At 34.5% G+C, this 22,008-nt stretch overlaps 2 protein-coding genes across 3 annotated transcripts in view; one reads left to right on the top strand and one right to left on the bottom strand.

The window, feature by feature from the left end:
* The window catches only part of LOC124359994 (STE20/SPS1-related proline-alanine-rich protein kinase), a 128,766-nt gene that overhangs the window by 95,336 nt on the left and 11,422 nt on the right, over positions 1-22,008 (bottom strand). Inside the window, exon 2 of one of the 2 annotated variants that reach the window (XM_046813212.1) lies at positions 8,086-8,151. The exons of the other annotated variant lie outside the window; for it this stretch is intronic. Within the exon in view, the coding sequence (XP_046669168.1) occupies positions 8,086-8,151 (66 nt within the window). The remainder of the gene's footprint in view (positions 1-8,085; positions 8,152-22,008) is intronic. 2 annotated transcript variants of the gene reach the window in all.
* LOC124359997 overlaps positions 3,209-22,008 on the top strand; it is a 53,905-nt gene continuing 35,105 nt past the window's right edge. Inside the window, exon 1 of the mRNA XM_046813219.1 lies at positions 3,209-3,241. Within this exon, the coding sequence (XP_046669175.1) occupies positions 3,221-3,241 (21 nt within the window). The 5' untranslated portion in view covers positions 3,209-3,220. The remainder of the gene's footprint in view (positions 3,242-22,008) is intronic.

Here is a 22,008-nt window from a genome sequence, read left to right as displayed (position 1 = left end):
TGTATAATTTTGTTACAAGAAGGCGAGTAATCTATAACCCAAAGATTTGATTGTTTTACTGTAGTCGTGTTTTTGGGTAAAATGCGTTTGTTTTCGTTTTAGATTGTTTTTCGTTGATTAAGATAAAACGAGAGTACTATCAGCGTAATTGATTTTACTTAATTTTACGTACATTTTCCCTACATTACATACTTTTCTTCAATTTGAAATTATATTCCTTTGATAATTTACTTTTTTCTATACATAATTAATGTATGTCCTGTTTCTTAGTTTGTTGTAAAAATGTATAATTTATTTTGTATTGAATTATACCTAAATGTTTCTTCTGTATATTTTTAACTTATAAATTATGCTAAATTTTATGATGATAGCATAAATTATAAATTTTTAGTACAGTTTGCCATGAGTGCATGATTACTATTTTTTATTTAACATTTCAAATTTATTATCGTGTGTCAAGTTGGTATATAATAAAGTGTTTTGCATACCAAAATATGTAATATCACCACATCTGTTTTGTGTTAAACTAAAATATATAAAAAACCAAAGATTTGCTTATTTTCTGATACCAATTTATTACACTATTTGTATTTATGTCAGTCGCAACTTTAAAATAATCTGGATGCCCTTTCGGTGTGATTCTATTTAATTTTCGAAATCCAGATAAAAGCAAAAAGATAAAATATGAGGAAACTTAACTTTACCTATACAGTTTCTAAGAAGTTAAATTTTACACGTGAAATATAGGAATGCTCTACATTTTTCCTTTACAGTCACGTGTAAAATTAAAATCACATCAGTTTAATACAAAATACTAAAAAACATTTAATAAAGTTTTACGCGTATGCTACTCTGATAAATTTTGACTAATATTTTGCATATTGCGGAATTTGAAAGGAACGTGAACCAAGATATGTAGGATGCATCATTTAAAATAATCTAGAGAACACCATTTGTCTATTCTGAAAAGGGCGGAGCATTCCCCCTCATGTAGTTGGGATAGGCAAAGTTAATGTGTCATTATATTGCCGCATTGCGCCTTAATAATGTTATTCCTAAAATGGAGGGTTGTCTGTTATAACCAAAGTTTCTTACACATTTTAAAATTATTTTCTACTTAATTGTACTACTATAACAAAAGGCTTTGTTACATCGATTCACTTCAAATTGCATCAATAACACATAACCTGTTTAAGTAAGTATTAAAATCGTAATTTCAGAAGATTCAAAATGTGTTTTTAGATTGATATCGGTAAATTAATGTATGTATTTTCATTTATTTACCGTTTTATAAACTAACGATTTTGTAATGAATATTTTAGTCGTGTATGTAGAAGTGACATCGCCATCTTCGGTTAAGGAAACAGGATGTGTTTTAAAAATGTACTGTGCTTTATATATTTTTAAAATATTTAATATTTAGAAAGACCATAAAAATAAACTAAATTGTTTAGTTACCAAACATTTCTTCCAATTAGTATGTACAATAACCCTACGCATACCCTGAATCACTTTAAAGCCGACATCCAATTATCAAGTATAATACGGTCTACTTAAAAAAACACCTTAAAACCTATCTCCAGTTAGCAGATACAATAGGCATATCTACGCTGAATCACCTTAAAACTGACATCAAATTTGCAAGTAGGCCTACGTTAAGAAATCTTTTTGGCATCTTTCTGAAAATCACCTTAAAACCGATCTCCAATTAGCAGATACAATAGGCATATCTACGCTGAATCACCTTAAAACTGACATCAAATTTGCAAGTAGGCCTACGTTAAGAAATCTTTTTGGCATCTTTCTGAAAATCACCTTAAAACCGATCTCCAATTAGCAGATACGATAGGCATATCTACGCTGAATCAAAAACTGACATCAAATTTGCAAGTACATTAAGAAATCTTTTTGGCATCTTTCTGAAAATCACCTTAAAACCGATCTCCAATTATTAGATACAATAGGCATATCTACGCTGAATCACCTTAAAACAGACATCAAATGTGCAAGTACGTTAAGAAATCTTTTTGACATCTTTCTGAAAATCACCTTAAAACCGATCTCCAATTAATAGATACAATAGGCATATCTACGCTGAATCACCTTAAAACAGACATCAAATTTGCAAGTACGTTTAAGAAATCTTTTTGGCATCTTTCTGAAAATCACCTTAAAACCGATCTCCAATTATTAGATACAATAGGCATATCTACGCTGAATCACCTTAAAACAGACATCAAATTTGCAAGTACGTTAAGAAATCTTTTTGACATCTTTCTGAAAATCACCTTAAAACCGATCTCCAATTAATAGATACAATAGGCATATCTACGCTGAATCACCTTAAAACAGACATCAAATTTGCAAGTACGTTAAGAAATCTTTTTGACATCTTTCTGAAAATCACCTTAAAACCGATCTCCAATTAATAGATACAATAGCACTACGTTTACCCTGAATTAACCTTAAAACGACATCAAATTATAAGGCATAACGATCTATAACAGTCTATTCTGAAATCACTCTAAAGTTTCATTTAGAAAATGCAGGAGGAGGATTTCTCCTGAAGTCCTTATTATAATTTTTTTAACGAACTTTTAGTGGTTTATTGCATCTATCGAAACATTATATTAGTGAATATTTTGGTATCTACAACCAAAATTATATCAAAGCTGTTAAAAATCCAGCTACCTATTAAGATATGACTTTTATCAAATCTATATATTACAATATTTAGCAATTACAAAATAATGTTTGTATTCGTTTAAGATGAACAATTTTCTATCCATTCTAAAGTTAAACCTTTCTATAGTTGAAAACATAAATATATACAAGAAAGTCTCATTGTGCATCTTTTTTCATAAAAGCGTTTACAAAAGAAAAACACCTGTAATTTCGCTGCTTATTAAAAGAGAAGAACTGAGGTTATAATTCCACCACTTAGTTAATTATTTATAATCAAAAGTAACCAGCAGATTCTTCGTCTATTTTCGTCGTAATCATTATTCTGCCTCTGCAATCAGGCTAAGAGCATCCTAATGCCTCTTACAATTCTCTTTTCACCCGTTATTCCCGCCCAATCGGCACCGCGGTTATTTTAACAGCTGATTAGCTCGGATTATCATTTCTAATTGATTGTCCGTAGCCTGGCAGAGATAAGGGTACGATATAAACACGGGGCTGCGCGGCAGAGGTTACAAACCTGCAGCCTGCCACCACCATGCCACTTCACCATTTACAGGTAAGCCAGACATCGTCATGTAGAAACAGCTGTTCTGAATATTGTCATGAAAGTAGTGTTTAACCTCTAAAACAGCTGTTTTCTGTGTCAAACTGTGGTCAATTCTTTTTAGGATTTCAAAACGTAAAACCCAAATCCAATTTATTTGATAACTGTTTATCGGGCTTCTAACTTCAGGTTTTAAATGTCATCAAATGCGTACTTAATTGTAGCTTTAATTTATTTAACCTACCATAAGCATTCAAAACACAACTTGAAAAACCACGAAAGGGTCTTTAAAGAAACAGAAGAGCAGATACATATACTGACGTCACTTGAAGCAATGAATTTTGTTATTTTTTAACTGGCAGTAAATCTCCAGTATGAATGGCATAAGTAATAGTAGTTAATTAGACAGGACTTCTTGGAGCCTATTAATGCTTCATCATAAATATTAAACTCGTTCCTCAAAACAAAATCATCATTCAATAAGCATCGCCTCATTAATACGCGAGCATTCGTGTGATGGGTATAAAATGAGTGAGTGTAACCTGTGGAGTATTGCTATACATAATAAAGAAACCTACAGTTTAATGTGGAAACAGAACCAATGCGGTTTAAAGTGGTAAGATTGGTTTTTGCTAGTTAAAGTTCTTTTTCAATCATACTACAGCGATGGCCCCTTCTCTAAACACAGGAAACATAGAAGAGTTTTTTAAGACTCGATTGGAAAGTTAGTCTTTCAGGTGATCCTTTAAGAAAATGCTGTAGCCAGGGTTAATGAATAACTGCTAAAGAAATATTACGCGTATTTTTAAGTATGTACATTAATCTTAAATTAAGGGGATTACATTTTTATAATAAAACATTAATTTAGGAAATACCATTTCTTAAATTAAACATGATTTATGAAAATTATACGATTTCTAATTATGTATAAATTAAGGAGTTTAAAATATATTAATATTTTTTTTAATCGATTCCTTCCCATCATATTACATTTCATAGTATATATTCACTCCACACATTACAATTATACAGTTTTCAGACGTACTTCGATTTAAAGTCCATAAATAAAAAGTGGTCTTAGGTGTAATTAATTAGAGAGGGGGTTACGCCTGTCCATTGCAATAAAACAAGATGGTATCTGCGGACAGATAGACAGGTATAAAACAGAAGATAAATTATGCCAGCCTACTGAGTGATAGGCTACAATGACGCTCAGCCAAACCCCATGGATGGATGTGCACAAATCAGTTTTATGTCAAATTTAAAGTCTACTCACAAAATATTGCTCGAGATATCTCACAGATAGTTAGGCTACATATGTTATTATCATATACTAAATTCTAAATCACCGTACTGAGTTTGTAAACAAATTCGTTTGTTCTCCGACTTCCACGTTGCCATCACGGTTCCCATTAAAGCCAAATTTTAAAATGTTTGCTAACGTTCACCGTCAATGAACTTGACATTACCAGTTTAGAAACGAAGCTTGATGCTAAATTTAATGTGTTCTGTGCAGGAAGTTCTCAAGATATCGTGCAAACCGGCAGGTAGGCAGAAACCATTGTTTTCAGCCCCTCGAGTGATAGGCTTCGTTAACGCTCAACCAACAAACTAAATTTATTATTTTTATAACGATATAGAATAATAATATCGTTTTTGAGGCACCAGATTTTCAAAACATATTGAGAAATTGGTTTGAAAGGAGATAAGAAATCAGACATAAATATGTCTGGGGCATTAATTTCAAAAATGTTTCCCGACAACATACTGTTTACTGCTCCGATTGGGTTTCAAATAAAAATTATTTTTGTCTTTGCGATAGTTACAGGTGAAAATTCTCGAGTGTTATAATAAACTAAAACCGCCGAATTTGTATAACTAAATAATTAAGTCTCTTCCCTCGCATACCAATATGTAGCCTTTTGCAGCTAATTTCTTTCGCCTCCTCCCTCTCACATGTAAAATTGGGCGCAAAAGACCAATTTCGTTATTGACTGGGCGTTTAGCGATGTCTCTTCTACAATTTGCTGATGAACCATATCCTATTTCTGTCTGTCTGTACGCGCTATAAGTATCGAAAAAATAGAGTAGATTGTTGAAATTTAGTGTGAAACTCTTTTTCTGCTACTTTTACATCACTATTACAAATGACAAACTTCGGATTAGCGGAAGTCTTGATTTTATGACTGTCAAAAAGAAACTCAAATTGCATTGTCTTATGTTGGCAAATAGAAAACATAGAATAAACGAATCATGAAATAGAATATATTCTGAAGATTAATCGTTCTACTTCTTTAGATATTTAGTAACATATTAACACGTGTGATGAAATTGCTTTGATGGATTAGTTCGTTTCATACAAATCTGAATGCCATTTTCATAATAAGCTTAAAATTAAAAGGCGTTTTACTATGTTGAGTTGACTATGACTACTGGTGAAAAATGGGATCGAAGGAGCTTGTTCAAGTTAAAGGGTTTTCTTGTCTGGCTGTTAAGTACGAAAAAATTAACAGATTTTCAAACAAATTTTGCAAGAACTCAGAGTCTTGAAGTTTGGATAAAACTAGGATAGTTCAGAACTGGATAAAACCGCGATGATAAGCAGCTCATTGTTTTAAAATAGTAAACTAGTATTACTCTTATACGAGTATTTGTATATTCCTACGATAGTGACCTTAAATAGTTTTGAAAAAATTTCTTGTATCCTTTATGCAAACTTTTCAGACCACCCTCGAATTTCCATAGTTATTTAGACCCAAGTGAACGCAGTTTTTGTCTGCTTGTGTACAGAAGATGTACAAGGAATCTTACAATAAATGTATTAATTTTAAAATCTAGAGCTCTGCCCTTTAAACGTTCTTCATAGATTTAAAATTACCCAAAATGTGGTTTAATTGGTTGACCACTTAGCATAGTCTCTCTCACCAATGGATGACGAAAGCAGATGTCTGTCAGTGTGTTTCCATAAGCGATAGCTAAATTAAATTTGATAGTTAAATTTAGTTTGAAGCTTCACCTGTACTAGTTCTATATCTAAAATGAAAATGGTAAATATTAGTCGAACTGGAGCCGCCCTCCTGGCCAGGATGTTGACCGCTGCGGAGCGAAAGCGAAGTCTCCCACGCTAGCCAAAGTCTGACGTGCGTTACACTTGTTTATAGTTCATATTTAATAAACTCCTGGTTTTACACAGTCTACATTTCATATGTCGGGAATGCGAGCAAATGTGGTGAGTTTAAAATAATTTGTGGCATTCGTCCCAAACCTCCAACCCTCAATACAAGAATCTAGACCCAAAGTTTACATAAATCCCCAAAACATATATCTGAGAAACACACTCAGAATTCATTACCTTCTAAATAAACCCCTGGTAAAATATCCACTGTTAAATTTAAGAAAACTATGTGTTTACACGGTTTAACGTATCATATTAGAATCCAAAGTCATGATCAACAATAAATAGATAGTATGACATTTGACCCAAAGTCGTCTGTACGCGAGTTGTTTGTGTATTTACTTTCCATCAGCAAGAATCTGTTGTCGCTTTGTGTGGATAATGAAATAGAACTATCGAAAACGAAGTACTATTGAAACGAAAAAGAAGTATTAAAATAATCCAATTTATTTTGTTACAGTTGGTTTTTGTGATATTAAAACCTAGCAATAAAACACAATATGCCCTTGCTCCTGCAAACTAGGTACTGTTTAGATATAACCAAGCTTCATTTGTGTGTTAAATTTCCCTTGACTCAAAACACAACACAAATTTTACAATATTTATCACAATGAATTTGAACAATAACAGTGAAGTTAATGTTTAAGATATCTTTAAATTGATTAGACGCTACAAAACACGTCAAACGCCTTGCGTCATCTACTCGGAAAACAATACATTAAAAATATAAACTAAAACAATGAATACTATGGAAACAATTATACCCCAGCTTTGTATGCATTTTAATTGTTCCCACAACAAAAGTCATCGCGCAATTCGCTGTTTGTTGGATGGATGATCTCGTATTAGGTTAGATAATGCAGTCAATATAGATAACGACGAGTCTTTATTGATTTGTTTCTGTTGTTTGATAACGAGCTGTAAATGCAATACAACAAAAACATAACATTGTTTTTACATTATTAAGTATATTGTTATTCCACTTGCGATTAGCATTTCAGGAAAAGTGAATGGGAATATTTAGAATTTCAAATTAAACATTCATTTACGTTCACATCTTCAAAAATAAATTCGTGCACATGTGAAACTTAACTATTTCAATTGCAAAAAATGGATATGTATGCATCAGCATGATTTTATACCCCCGTAGTGTCTTACATTTCATGCAAGGATTGCGAAAATAATATTAGTTATCTCCTTTGAACACACAAACACATACAATTAATTGGAATTATGGAGATAGATTTTAATGAAAATAATATAGTATGTACGTAAAATTGGTTCGTCTGGTTCAATTAGATGAAAACGGTATAATATTTAAAAGACCAATAATGAGTTGCTTCAATGTTTTTCAGACTAATAAATAGTTATTTAATACAAAGCTATTCCATTTTATAATATTAACCCGTCTTAACTTGTATGTGACTGAGATAATGTGTACAGATACTTTTAGGAGACATTTGTGAAAGTATGAATTTGGTTCTAAAAAAGTGACATAAATCGATTTATTTATTATTGTAATACAATATTACATAATTATTTCAATAAATGGTAAAGTTGCATGAGTTCAGTGATTGTGTACTTAAACCTTAGCATTTTGTGATAATTTGATATAGTTTGTAAACAATATTGCAAGAGTGCGATGAGTCGATAGTAACATGCAAGTGCATGCGAAAGTTACCGGAGTTTCAAGGTGTTGAAGAGACTGGACCGGTCCTCAAAGGTGATTCGGCCCATACTCTGCGACCTGTCCACAACAACAGGCAACTATAACAACAGGCAACAACAACAACATGCCTAGCAACAACATCAGAGCTTCCAACAAATGTCAGTGTGGTTGGGTGGAGCACATTTGAAACGACTATTCCCAATAGACCAAATTCAGTTAAATCAAATTAAAATACAAAATAATCATATGTTTCTTAAGATAATATATGCTAAAGCAATAGTAATAATGTAATCGTTGAGAAAACAGATTTTCCAGATATGCAGCTCGAAGCTTACTAAATTGTAAATAGTGGTAAAAATATTTAATCATTTCTAAAATTATAAACCAAAAGATATTTGGTAAATATTATTTAGAAATATATCTTTATTAAAACATATTATTTCTAATGTTTGTTCTTTTGTTCCTAAGATACAGTTCCAAATAAACATACTACGATTTTTTGTAACAGGACATGTTTAATTGGTGTTACGATAATTTTCTAATGTCTAATAGGCTATACATCTTAGGCAATACAATGTTTTAACTTTCAGCCATAAAAGTTTTCAATTGATCATTAAATAGTACTAAAAATTAAAAAAAAATAGTAGTAGTAGTAAATTCAACAGAGTACATCAGTAATAATTTTCACTCAATTCGTGGGGAGTTCAGTTTTAACTAATAACATCAAAGTTTAAATTACAATTTTGTATTATATGGGATATTGTCACTATAAACCGACGCAACCACTTTATTATGTTAGTGAACTAAGAAAGGCAATTTGGTTTAAGAAGTGAAAACGGAAAATACCATCATTGAAGCCAGTTACTGTGGTTATTTTAACATGACCATTTAATAAATACACGTATTCAATTCCAACTTCCTGCCGTCCTTGTTATGGCGCAGTGGATATTATTACCAGGATATAAAAAATTCTTGTTATCTGGCGGGAATCAGCTGGTAACAGCGGGATATCGCGTTCCGCCAGGTTGGTACTGTTGCCGTGACGTAGTGCGGCCAGTCAGGGAGAAGAACAAGAAGTGCCGCCTTGATTGTGGCTACTATAAATAAATCAAGGTCATGCAACAATCGAGACTAAACATAGCCACTGCCTTCTATAAGGTCGTTAATCGATGTTGCAGTTTCATTTGTGAGGTGGAGCTTCCTGCATCTCCGTAAACGTATATCCTGTATTTAATTGTAGTTGGCGTATTCTTATCAATGTTTATGTCAGCATTTGTAAAAACGTTTCTTAGGACAGTTTTCATAAAAATTAACTAAGCTGTGTGGACATTGAATTAAACTCGTTTTGTCGTTTATTTATATAAGTGTTTGAAAGCCAAAACAAATTTATAGCATTAACTATACAACTCCAGATTAATTAGGTTTCTTTCCTATTTGTACAACATGTCAATTCTTGTTTAAGAGCAAAAATTAGTATTTTTTTAAACGCTAGAATATTAATACTTGTATTTTTTTATAGGGTTTGCTGAGTTTAAAAAACACTGTATTAATATGATCTGATGTATATGTCCGAAAAATCTAATATTTAATTAAATAGACAATTCTAGAACAACTTTTAAATGTTATAGTTTAACAACGGGCTATTCAGATCCCCCATCTCTTTTATTCGGCCCTTTAAATCCGAATAAATATATTTGGACTTACTTTCCCTCAATCTAAAATAAAAGGAATAGATTTTTCATTGCCTTGGAATAGGCATGCCAATACCAGGTTGAAATATATCAAATGAGACAATATTGTATAACCAATATCGAATAACAAGTTTAGTCATATCCAGATTAATTGGCTGAGCGTTAGCGAAGGTTAATACTCGAGGGCTGACAAAATCCATTTCTGTCCCCGTCTTTCTGTCCGCAGGATATCCCGAAAAATATTGAGTTACAGACTAGGAATTTTGAATGAAGCTTCATTTATGTATAGGCAACATTGAATTCGGTGATGATGCATGTCACTTCATGGGAGTTGGGTGAACGTTAGCTAACAATTTCACATTGATTTTATAAACCGTGATGGCAACAAGAAAATAGTAGAGTAAATAAATTTATAAACAAACCGAATACAATAATGCCTTTTTAACATGTGATATAGTAAGTAACACATGTAACCTAATGAGACGAGCAGTAGACTTGAAAGTTTGCATGAAACCTCAGAAAACCCTGTTATGCGAGATGTGGTGTAGTATTCTCCCACCTTGTATAGGAAACTTAATCGGGAAGAACTTTTATATTGACAGAAACTTGGAAAATAACAGAGAAAGGTATTGTAATAGATTAGTACGGACATTATAGTAAAGAGGCTATAATCCACAATACCCATTCTTCTTGATACATCCTACCCCCAGGGTATGGATGAATTATCTTCACGTTCTAAGATGGCCAAATAAAAGGTAGATAATTCACCCAACACCCATAGTGGGATGGGTGAATTATTGCTACAATAAGATAACCGAATATAAGGAAAGCAATTTGCGCAGCACCCAGAAGCGGTTGGGTGAGTCGCCTAAGACGACCAGATACAAGGCAGATAATTCACTCAACACCCAGAAGTAGGATGGGTAAACAGCATAATTTAACCAGCTACAAGAAAGAATTCACCCAACGTCCACACTGGAATGACATCACTCTGGAGTACTCTATCACTACGTTTTAAGAAGACTAGATAGGAGGCAGATAATTCACCCAACACCCATAAGTGGGATGGGTGAATTATCGCTACAATATAAGACAACCAAAGACAAGGCAGATAATCCACTCAACAGCCATACATATAAGTGGGTAAGTTATCGCTACAATATAATACAACCAAGGAAAGAATTAACCCAACGTCCTCACTGGAGTAACATCACTCTGGAGTACTCCATCACTACGTTTTAAGACGACCAGATAGGAGGCAGATAATTCGAACTATAATTCCGACCTGGAATTCCAAGGTAAGGAGCGGAAGACAGACAGACAGCAGTTGTGGGCCGCGCGTGTGTCGCTGGAGAGCGATCTCACAGCTTGGACAGTATACGAACTTAACAGATGACAGTTGGATACAGAATTTTAGTTTCTTTACTTAATAAACACAGTATTTATTACCAAATTATATATGACATTTCAAAAATAAAATACCTCTTACTGGTTGTGTCAAAGTAGGATATAAATTATTTTTCCAGTTTTGCAATAAGAAACTGAATAACATTATAATACCTACCCTATGTTTTGAACGGTTTAATAACAAATATTCTTTCTTAAAATTTAGAATGCATTAGAAGATGATTCCACCACATTTTATATAGAGGTCATGATGTACCAAATTATTCATCAAGTGCAATTTTGAACGCCCAATTTCAGTTGTAATGTTTTATTTAAGAACACGAATATTTTTGTAGAAAAACTAATGTTATTTTTTTTGTTTTATAATGTAATATTTTTACAGTAGTTCATATTTTAAAATTCAACTAACACGTTGTAACTCCACGTTTATTTATAGCGGATTAACTGATTCTGAATAACGCCTGCATATCATTCTACGCTACTTACATTGCAGTGTAGTAAATTATGTGCGTAATAGTTGTTTGTAGGCACTTTTTCTGCGCAGAATGAGTGTCTTTAACTCCAGCGTCTAAGTTATTTAGTTCTAATTTTAATGAATCTTGTATTAAAACGAAGCATATAAATGTTCCATACGGACATGTTTATTTATTTTTGCTCAACAATAAAACATGTCTTTAAACAATGCATAAGAAAATTTAATTTAATACACAGAAACCATTTTAAATTTCAAAAGTCATATGAATGTATAGTCCCTTTACGATAATTGTTGTACGCCTTGTTACTCGCAAATTTTGACTTTAAATGTTAATTTTTCTTCTTATGGTTTGGTACTTGGTAATTTATACTTGCTAATTAATTTTCATAGAAAAATACAATTATTGTTAATTTTAGGCATGACACCATACAGTTATTGGTTTTCAGTTTAAGAGAGATAACTTAGGTTTTGAGGGAAAATTTTCTTAAGAAAATGGGATGCCGATCCACTTTTTAGCCTCATTCTGCATGATGTCCTCATGGACTACTGGTCGGGGATCTTATCAAGCAGAATAAAAGAGGAGTCGGTACAGCCTAAGGACGACGTTGTTGATAAAAAGTGATCACAGATCACAAGAGTTCAGAAAGGAATTTGAACCTGCGCTATCTATAACTCTGACCTAAAGTCCGACACCTTAGACCGTTCGCAAATGCAAGATCTAACACAAGTTGTGAAGATGGGATATCTCTAAAATCTAACACAAGAATACGTCGTGATTGAGCCCGTTGCTACCAATCTAAGCCGACCCAATCAGAGCCGTCTCGCCGGGGTTAATGACCAAGACCAGTCAACAAAGTTTTCTGGCGATGCGGTATGTTCAACAATGTTAGATTCTAAGTCTGACCGTCGGATCGCACTGTCAGCAATGCTCCAGAAAGAATTATGGGTTCTATATTTTCTGTACTCTTCGTTGTATAAGGACCTCGTTGCATGGCTTCTAAATCAAAACAGGAGAGAGTGTATGAATGTTCAGCTCCAACACAATTATTCCCACACATTAGTATGCAATTTACCATCAAGAAACAGATCACTCTAGTACTGGTTTCTGAGTTAAATGATCTTGAATTACCTAAATGACTAATGGCATCGAGTTAGACCATCTGACGCATCAACAATCCCGTATTTAAAACTACGGTTTGTTTTATAACAATTTTGTATTTTATATAAAAATACAGGACCTCCCCCTCTATTTATTTCTAAAGTTGTTTAAGGTGATATCCTTTGGGTAGTGTTGCAATGTAGAAAGGAAGTTTCATTTGATTTGATTGAGTTTGATTTGATTCTTTGGTGAACATTTTTGTGTTCACCAAAGATGCGGGATTTTGGGGAAACTTACATATTTCAAACGTAGACCCCTCTCAAGTGACTGCTCATTTTGAAGAGCATAAACAATCTTAAAGAATGGTGAAAACCAGAGTTCGCAATCTCTTGCCCATCCAAAACAATAGGTCGTCAAAATTATAATGAAGTTTATACACTTACATTTAAAAACACCAGTACAAAACGTTGAAGATTTAAGAAACAGGATTTTTAAAGCCTGCAACCAAATACCACTTCAGACTTTTCAAAACGTGAGAGAGGAGCTCACCCTACGCTTGTCTCACTTCCAAATAGTGGGAGAGCTTCAGTTTGAAAATTTGATTTGACTTGGCAGCGTGGTGTGTTATTAAAATATTGTTCTGGTTAATTTGCACCATAATATTAAGGGTTCTAGAGTTCAAAATTGGTTTATAGGTTTTTTTCACCTCAAGGAACCTTTATTTTATGTCCAGAAGTCAAAGTGCAGTCCGTCATTCTATTCTTCTTGCGATATCACGATATTAAGGGTATCTAAAGCCTTGAAAATTGGTACATAGTTTTTCTTAGTCCAAGGAACCATCCTGTTGATTTTTGGAACAAGAAGTCAAAAGAACAATCCGTCCGTTTGTTTATCCGTCTGTGTATCCTTCTGTGCAATATCATGATAGTAAAGGCCCCTAAAGACTTGAAAATTAGTACATAGGTTTCTCTTGGTTCAAAGAAGATCTACTCTAGTACTGTAATCAAAAGGTAAAATTGCGTGTAGTAACTCTTCTTTACGTTCTGTTGAGCCCTTCGACACTCCATAGTATCGGTATAGTTTCATTAACACGATATGACAATATATTTTAAAGTGTGAAGGTTCTTTTGCTTTTAGGGACTTTTATAATATTGTGAAAAATTGCCAATCTTAGAACATCCATGTGTATAAGAAATTTACAGAACATGTTCTTTTAATATCTGCTTTCATTTACATAGATACATAGTTTATGTTTCAATAAAAGCGCAAAATATGTATAGTAGCACTTAGTTCCATAAACAGAACGTGATTGTTAACATGTCACACGTCTTCATAAATATTCAACGTAATGGCTAATGGGCGACTATTAATAGTCAGAAGGTGGATTTGTTGATTGGGATATCGAAGTCATTACTTGGCTCTTTGTTACTATATTTAACAATATAAACTGTAATGTGGATATTTTTTTAAGAAAACTTCCAAATGTTAAAATTTATTAGCTTAAGTCTGTACAGTTGGAAATTTATAAAATATGACGTTTTATTATTTAACTTATATTATATGAGTTATAAAACAGGATCCGAGAGCCATTTGCATTGTATAAGCACGCAACCTTAGATTCATTAAAATTGATAATTTCTTCTAAGAAAGATATTTTATCGTCAGCAGCTCCAGTTTTATAGTTACAAACTTTACGAAAAGGGAGCGTATGAAAGGGTTAAAAGTAGTAAAATGATAATTTTTCTCGGATCATATTTTTCTTAGCTTGACGCACTTAAAACCAACACTGTAAGACGCGTCAGTAATTAAAGTATTAAATCATCGTCAAATAATCATGTACAGATCCTTAAAGTGGCTACTTTCTTTACCTATTCACCCAACGGTGACAAGTACATAGCCAGGAAAAATATGGGGAGGGGTACAGACCGCTGATATTTTCGCGTAGTGGACAGAAAGTAAGGCTCCATTTTTTCCTTAAAAAGTTATTGACACGTTTCTTTGTTAAGAACGATCTTGTGAACGATGTATTATTTAAATAATAACAAACATTTACTAAAAAAGTAATTGAAAAAATTATAATTTTGAGGGTCCGGACCCCTTGGACACCCTTACTAGCTACGTCCTTGAACGGTAATGTAACTATTATTTATGTCCCAGAGTTTTAACTGTCTCAATCTAGGATAAACATAATTTGAGAAAAAATATGTATTTATATTCTTAACATTTTCAATACCTTCCTATTTCGATCGCCATCAAAGCTAGCTGAAATCACATTTTTCAAAGATAACATTTATGTAATAATTTGTCTATTGATTTAAAGAAAACCCTGGTTATGTGCTTGCTTATAAAATTCAAATTGTCCCTCAGCTCCTGGACTAGTACGTTCAACACTTCAAAATGTAAATGTTGAGTTTAGCTGCAGTTCGCCTTCCTCTCAGTGTAGCGAATGGAATGTGGAGTCATGTTTGTCTGAAGAGGTCAAAAAATAAGTTGGCGACGAAAACGCTCAAAACGAACTCTTTACAAAGTTTCGTCATCAGAGACACCCAGACTACAAGGTATAACAATAGTGTAATCTAGGTGAAGACAGCGTCAGTTTGCCGTGTAGAAAACTCGGTTGCTCCATTTCAATATGTTCATCCGCGCAATGGATCATTGGATGTGGCATGTACCGGATGTTTTTAATACGAATAATCTGCTTAATAAATATAAACCACCCAATATAAACCACCAAATATAAATACATAAATACTTTTTTATTCGTGCTAGCGGGTGAACAATTTGTGAATTTCGGCGGCAGTAGAATGAAACGTTACTTACTTTCTGAACACGCCTCGTAGTATGCTGAGTATCGATTAGTGCTTATTATTTGAGGTTTCTTGACGATGGAAGGATTGTGAAGAAAACAGGATTTTTCCGAACATTTGCCATCGTTTAGTGAAACAAAAAATCATTATTCCTTCATTGCTTATTAGTCTCTACTTTTCAACCAAACGATTGTCTAATGTCTCATGTTCGTGGTCTGCTCCTCCTCTACCAAGTACTGCGTATCAAAACGGCAACACCGCACTTGCTCTCTTGTTGACGCCGAATCACTTTATCCTATATAGTTCTTATGTTGATGGAATATCAACATTTTTTCGGAAGCTTATTCGAAAAGTTTGAAACATTCGAGTTCATTCAGACAATCATTTGAATTTTCTGGTTATCTGGTACGCCTTCAACGATTGGCGGACGCAATATTCGATCATTCGAACGATTTCAGTCAGTATTCTCCAAGTGATTGAAGTGGGTTCCCTCCCATATGTTTATTTTGTCTTGAAGCTGCAAAATCTCACATCATCTCTAGAGCATTAGGTAACTCTCTGTAACGTTGCAAAATCCTATCTCCTCTAAACCATCAAACGTTTGAATGAACTAACAGATCACCGTACTAGCATTCTGACTCTTCTTAATAAACGTCTTTGAAGTACATGAGCTCTCTCTTTATTTATACACTACTTTTAAGATAGTTTCCATTGCTTTACACCTGCACTTAAATACTTACTATATAATAACTACTGGTGTCCTATGCAATGATAAGACAGAAAATTGAAATCAAATCAGGTTTCATTCGCTCATTTTTATGAACCGTTTTTATTCAGTGAGCTCAAGGTTGATTTATAAGTATCGAGCTTCTTTCTCCAAGCCTAATCAAATTTAATAATATAGGCTACATCGTAAGTAGCACGTCGTTTAAGTTGGGGCACGATCACATCGTAGTGAATGTAGTGAAGGAGGACCGGGGAGCACAGACACGATGGATCTGACGTAATAGTAACAAACGTGACTAACTAGGCTACAGCGTAAGTAGCACTCGTTTAAGTTGGGGCAGGATCACATCGTAGTGAATGTAGTGAAGAAGGACCGGGGAGCCCAGACACGATGGATCTGACGTAATAGTAACAAACGTGACTAACTAGGCTACATCGTAAGTAGCACTCGTTTAAGTTGGGGCAGGATCACATCGTAGTGAATGTAGTGAAGGAGGACCGGGGAGCCCAGACACGATGGATCTGACGTAATAGTAACAAACGTGACTAACTAGGCTACATCGTAAGTAGCACTTGTTTAAGTTGGGGCAGGATCACATCGTAGTGAATGTAGTGAAGAAGGACCGGGGAGCCCAGACACGATGGATCTGACGTAATAGTAACAAACGTGACTAACTAGGCTACATCGTAAGTAGCACTCGTTTAAGTTGGGGCAGGATCACATCGTAGTGAATGTAGTGAAGGAGGACCGGGGAGCCCAGACACGATGGATCTGACGTAATAGTAACAAACGTGACTAACTAGGCTACATCGTAAGTAGCACTCGTTTAAGTTGGGGCAGGATCACATCGTAGTGAATGTAGTGAAGGAGGACCGGGGAGCCCAGACACGATGGATCTGACGTAATAGTAACAAACGTGACTAACTAGGCTACATCGTAAGTAGCACTCGTTTAAGTTGGGGCAGGATCACATCGTAGTGAATGTAGTGAAGGAGGACCGGGGAGCCCAGACACGATGGATCTGACGTAATAGTAACAAACGTGACTAACTAGGCTACATCGTAAGTAGCACTCGTTTAAGTTGGGGCAGGATCACATCGTAGTGAATGTAGTGAAGAAGGACCGGGAGCCCAGACACGATGGATCTGACGTAATAGTAACAAACGTGACTAACTATGCTACAGCGTGAGTAGCACTCGTTTAAGTTGGGGCAGGATCACATCGTAGTGAATGTAGTGAAGGAGGACCGGGGAGCCCAGACACGATGGATCTGACGTAATAGTAACAAACGTGACTAACTAGGTTACATCGTAAGTAGCACTCGTTTAAGTTGGGGCAGGATCACATCGTAGTGAATGTAGTGAAGGAGGATCGGGGAGCCCAGACACGATGGATCTGACGTAATAGTAACAAACATGACTAACTAGGTTACATCGTAAGTACCACGTCGTTAAAGTTGTGGCACGATCTCATCGTAGAGAATGTGACACGGTACCAGTGGAGACGGTCGGCCCAGAAGCGATGGATCTGACGTAATAGTAACATACTACATGACTAACTAGGTTACATCGTAAGTACCACGTCGTTAAGGTTGTGGCACGATCTCATCGTAGAGAATGTGACACAGTACCAGTGGAGACGGTCGGCCCAGAAGCGATGGATCTGATGTAATAGTAACTAACATGACTAACTAGGCTACATCGTAATTAGTACATCGATGAAAGTAGCTCCTCCTGCACTGCGCCTATTGAGCCTTGTATTTGATTAAAATTATTGCATAAACCTTGTGTTACTTTCTACGTCAGTGTTACGAAGTGACACACCATTTGTTTCAGAATTGCTTATTGTTACACCGACATTACTATCATGGTGGAAATGCACGGTAGTTATGACATAAATCGATCATATACGGTTTAATTTGTTTACTTAACTATGACTCGTTACAGTAATTCTGACATTTTATTACAAAACTCATAACTACAGAATATGACACTGTTTTTAATAACTAGAGTGACAAAAAATACCAAACCAATGACGAATATTCTACTAATTGCATCCGCTCTGTTTTATGATTATGGCATTGAATTAATTAATTCAGATGAAGGACGTTCTACATCTGGTATTTGAAACCTTAAATTTATGATATCAGTACAGTAGACAAATCTTTGAAGACTGTTTCATTACACAGTCCAGTTACTGTGTCAAAGTGGCCTAAATGTGTCTCACATACTAACTGGTAAACAATAAGAGATGTCATGGCAAATCAGCTATTTGTATTTCCAGGACTTCCTAATGGGCTTCGGTCAAACAAAACAAAACCTAATAAATGCTATGTTAATCACGGTTGTTGATATTTGCTGATTCTTGTTTTATGATTTTGTGTCCTAAGTTCTCAAAATAACGAGTGAGTGAATGTTTTATCTACCTTACAATAACTTTGGATATCATTTAAACCGTGGGGGTTTTATAAAAAAATTCAAACTTTAATTGGCCAACATAGTAACATTAGAGACCTCTAGTTTGCACCATTCTTCTTCTTTTTATAACAGCTTTAACAGGAGGGGGTCACTTGCTAGGGGTTCATATTTAAAAAGTTTGACTCCCCCAAAATACCTCATTTGGGGGAGGTTATTGACACCTCATCAGTTGGTCATATATATTATTATTAACGGAAAGAAATTATTGTAAAATTATCCGGATTCTTAAAACATAAACGTAATACCAAGTAATGAATCACAATTTGAATAGATATTTGAACTTAACTCCTTAGCTGCTTTGTGGAATCACTAACATTTTCTAGGCATAGATGAACTTCAGGAATAAAACGGTGTAATAAATAATCACCAGTCCTGCAGGAGGTTTTCGGGTTTGGGTAATTAGTGCGACCGTGGTAATTCACCTCACCCTCACGTGAGTGTCGGGTGAATTTTACGGTGTGATGGTATTGAAGACATGAGGCCCATTCTATTATTCCTTTCTTATTTACAAGATAGTGTTACGCCAGACCACAATCGCTTAAAAGGCTTCGCTGAAGTTGCATGCAAAATTTGAGGAATGGAACAAACTACAGTTTGTTCCATTCGGCAAACAATAGTTTTTCATACAGAAAATACATTTTTAGAACAAGCAACATCATTATTGTCTATGTAGAAATGAATTTTCTTATAGGTAAAGTAAATTAAGGGCTTTAGGGTCCACAGATGCAATCTTTCTTGAGATGTTTTGCAGCAGTAAGGCTACATGTGGTACTTTGTTACATTATCACATGACTGTACTCAGTTTGTCTAAACATTTTCTCTAAAATGCTCTGAAATTTTCTCGTGGCAATCACGTTTACCAATCAGACCAATGTCAAAACTCTCAGTCAAATCCCATGGAGAAACATACACCATCATCGAACTCGATGTTTCCTATGTAGAAATGACCTTCATTAAAAATTTCATCTGCAGGATAGTTTGTTCTAGAGATGTTATGCAGGCAAACAGCAGATAGAAATGAAATTTATCAAGCTCCTCGAGTGCTCAAAATATCAAATTCAAACTCAAAATGCTTTATTGCTGTTGACAATGTAAATTACATAACAATCGTCAGTTCATAAAATAATTACAACTAAATAAAATACCTTAAGACTAAAATTTTTTAGCAATTCAAAACAACGGATGCTGCGGTATTCTTTTAGAATTAAAACTTTTTCAACTTATTCCTAAAAGAGTTTTAGTCAGTGGCCTCTTTGAACCTTGCGGGTAAGTTTAAAAAAGCTTGATGACGTAAGAATGAAACTAGTTTTTCAAAAAAGGATGTCCTATGTTTTGGAAGGGCTAAGCAGTTATTTCCTCGGAGGTTATAAGTTGTTTGTTTTATTAGAAACAAGTCTTTATTTTTAAATTTCAAGCATTCCAGGATGTATATAATGGGAAAAGTAAGTAAATTTTTTTTCTCTAAAAACTTTTACATGATTGAGATCGGCTGAGTCCAAAAATGACACATATGACCCTCTTTTGAAGAACGAATAGGAATTTAGTCTTGGAGGATTCATAACACCAAATTATTAATCCATAATTGAGGCGCTAAGCGGACAAGTGGCCTAACACACAAAATAGCAATATTGAGATATGAGCCTTAGAATATCTCTAACACTCTATTCTAAATACTGCATATCGACCCAAGCCACCTTTTCCATTTTTTCTGATAGATAGCAGCACTAGTTTGTTTGTTTGTTTTATTATTGGTCTTTGAGTCAGCTGCAAACTGAATAGTGGCCCAAGCCACAGCCGTGTGTGGCCTAACCCACATTCTGTTCCATTGTTGTGGCTTGAGCCATTTGTTTGTTTACTTTCATGTTTGTTTTGGTTTAAAAGCATTCCACTTGAAACTTACAAATTGTATTGATACGGTTGTTTCACAAGTACCTATTCCAACGAACCATGAATGAAGGTAAACTATCACCAACTGCCTGCAGCTGATACAATACCGACTGAAGATAATAGAAAATCACGAAAGAGGCAAAGAAATGTTCAAAATTGGAAACAAAATGTTAGAAAAAGACTCAGAAATTCAGGAAAGCAGTACACCACAAGAAAAGGAAATGTTGTTGAAGCAAAAGTTTTTGCACCTGGTGACTGCTCTTGCCCTCTTAAGTGTCACCTTAAATTGCCGACTGAACACTGTAAAAAAAATATTTTATTCCTATTATGACCTAGCGGACCATAATCTACAAACCTCCTTTATAAATAACTTAGTAAACAGTTGTCAAAAAACAAAGAGTTTATATAAAATCTAATTCAGAGAAACGAATGTTTACAAGGATTTATAACTTAAAAAAGGAAAGTGGAGAAGAAGTCAGGGTATGTAAGGAGTATTTTAAAAAAGTTCTAGGGAGTAAGTGATGGCAGAATTTCACGGGCCATTAAAAATAAAGACAACGCCATAACCCCACCAAAAGACAAGAGAGGACAAGGAAAAGCCCCTAAAAATAAAAACCCTGATCATAGGCTGCAAAAGGTAAAGGACTTCATTAGTAAGTTTCCAGCTTATGATTCCCACTACTCTAGGGTAAAAATCCAAATCGAAAGTATCTTTCGCCCAACTTAAATATCTCAATCATGTACAAAATGTATGTTGAAGAAAATCAGGTTGATCATGTTTCACCCTTTGTCTTTAGAAAGGTTTTTAATAATGATTTTTAATTATCACTTTCATGCTCCAGTCACAGACAGCTGCCGTAAGTGTGATGCATATAACATCAAACTTAAATCATTGCCAGAAACTGAACAAAGGCCTGTAAAAATTGAACAAGAATTACACTGGGCGCTTAGCTGAATCAGCACGAACGGGTTACAGGGTAGATGCTGAAAAAGGGAAGGATCCTTCAAATGACGTTAGCGTGATTGCGTTTGATTTAATGAAAACATTGCCAACACCTGTGCTATCCACAGGGCCAGTTTATTACAAACGGCAGTTGTGGACGTATTGTTTAGGAATACACAATTTGTCCACTAAAGACAGCTACATGTATGTGTGGAATGAGGCTGTAGCCTCCCGTGGCCCTGAGGAAGTGGGATCATGTATTTTACATTTTGTGGAAAACCATGTTAAAACTTCAAAACTGATCATGTACAGTGACCAATGTGGCGGTCAAAACCGCAATATAAAAGTAGCTGCACTATGTGATTACATTGCTACGTCTCCTAAATATTTTTGTACTGAGATTGACCACAAACTTTTAGTCT

This window comes from Homalodisca vitripennis, chromosome 4 (assembly GCF_021130785.1).
Source record: "Homalodisca vitripennis isolate AUS2020 chromosome 4, UT_GWSS_2.1, whole genome shotgun sequence".
Classification (NCBI taxonomy): Eukaryota; Metazoa; Arthropoda; class Insecta; order Hemiptera; family Cicadellidae; genus Homalodisca; species Homalodisca vitripennis.
This window is presented reverse-complemented; position numbering and strand designations above follow the sequence as displayed.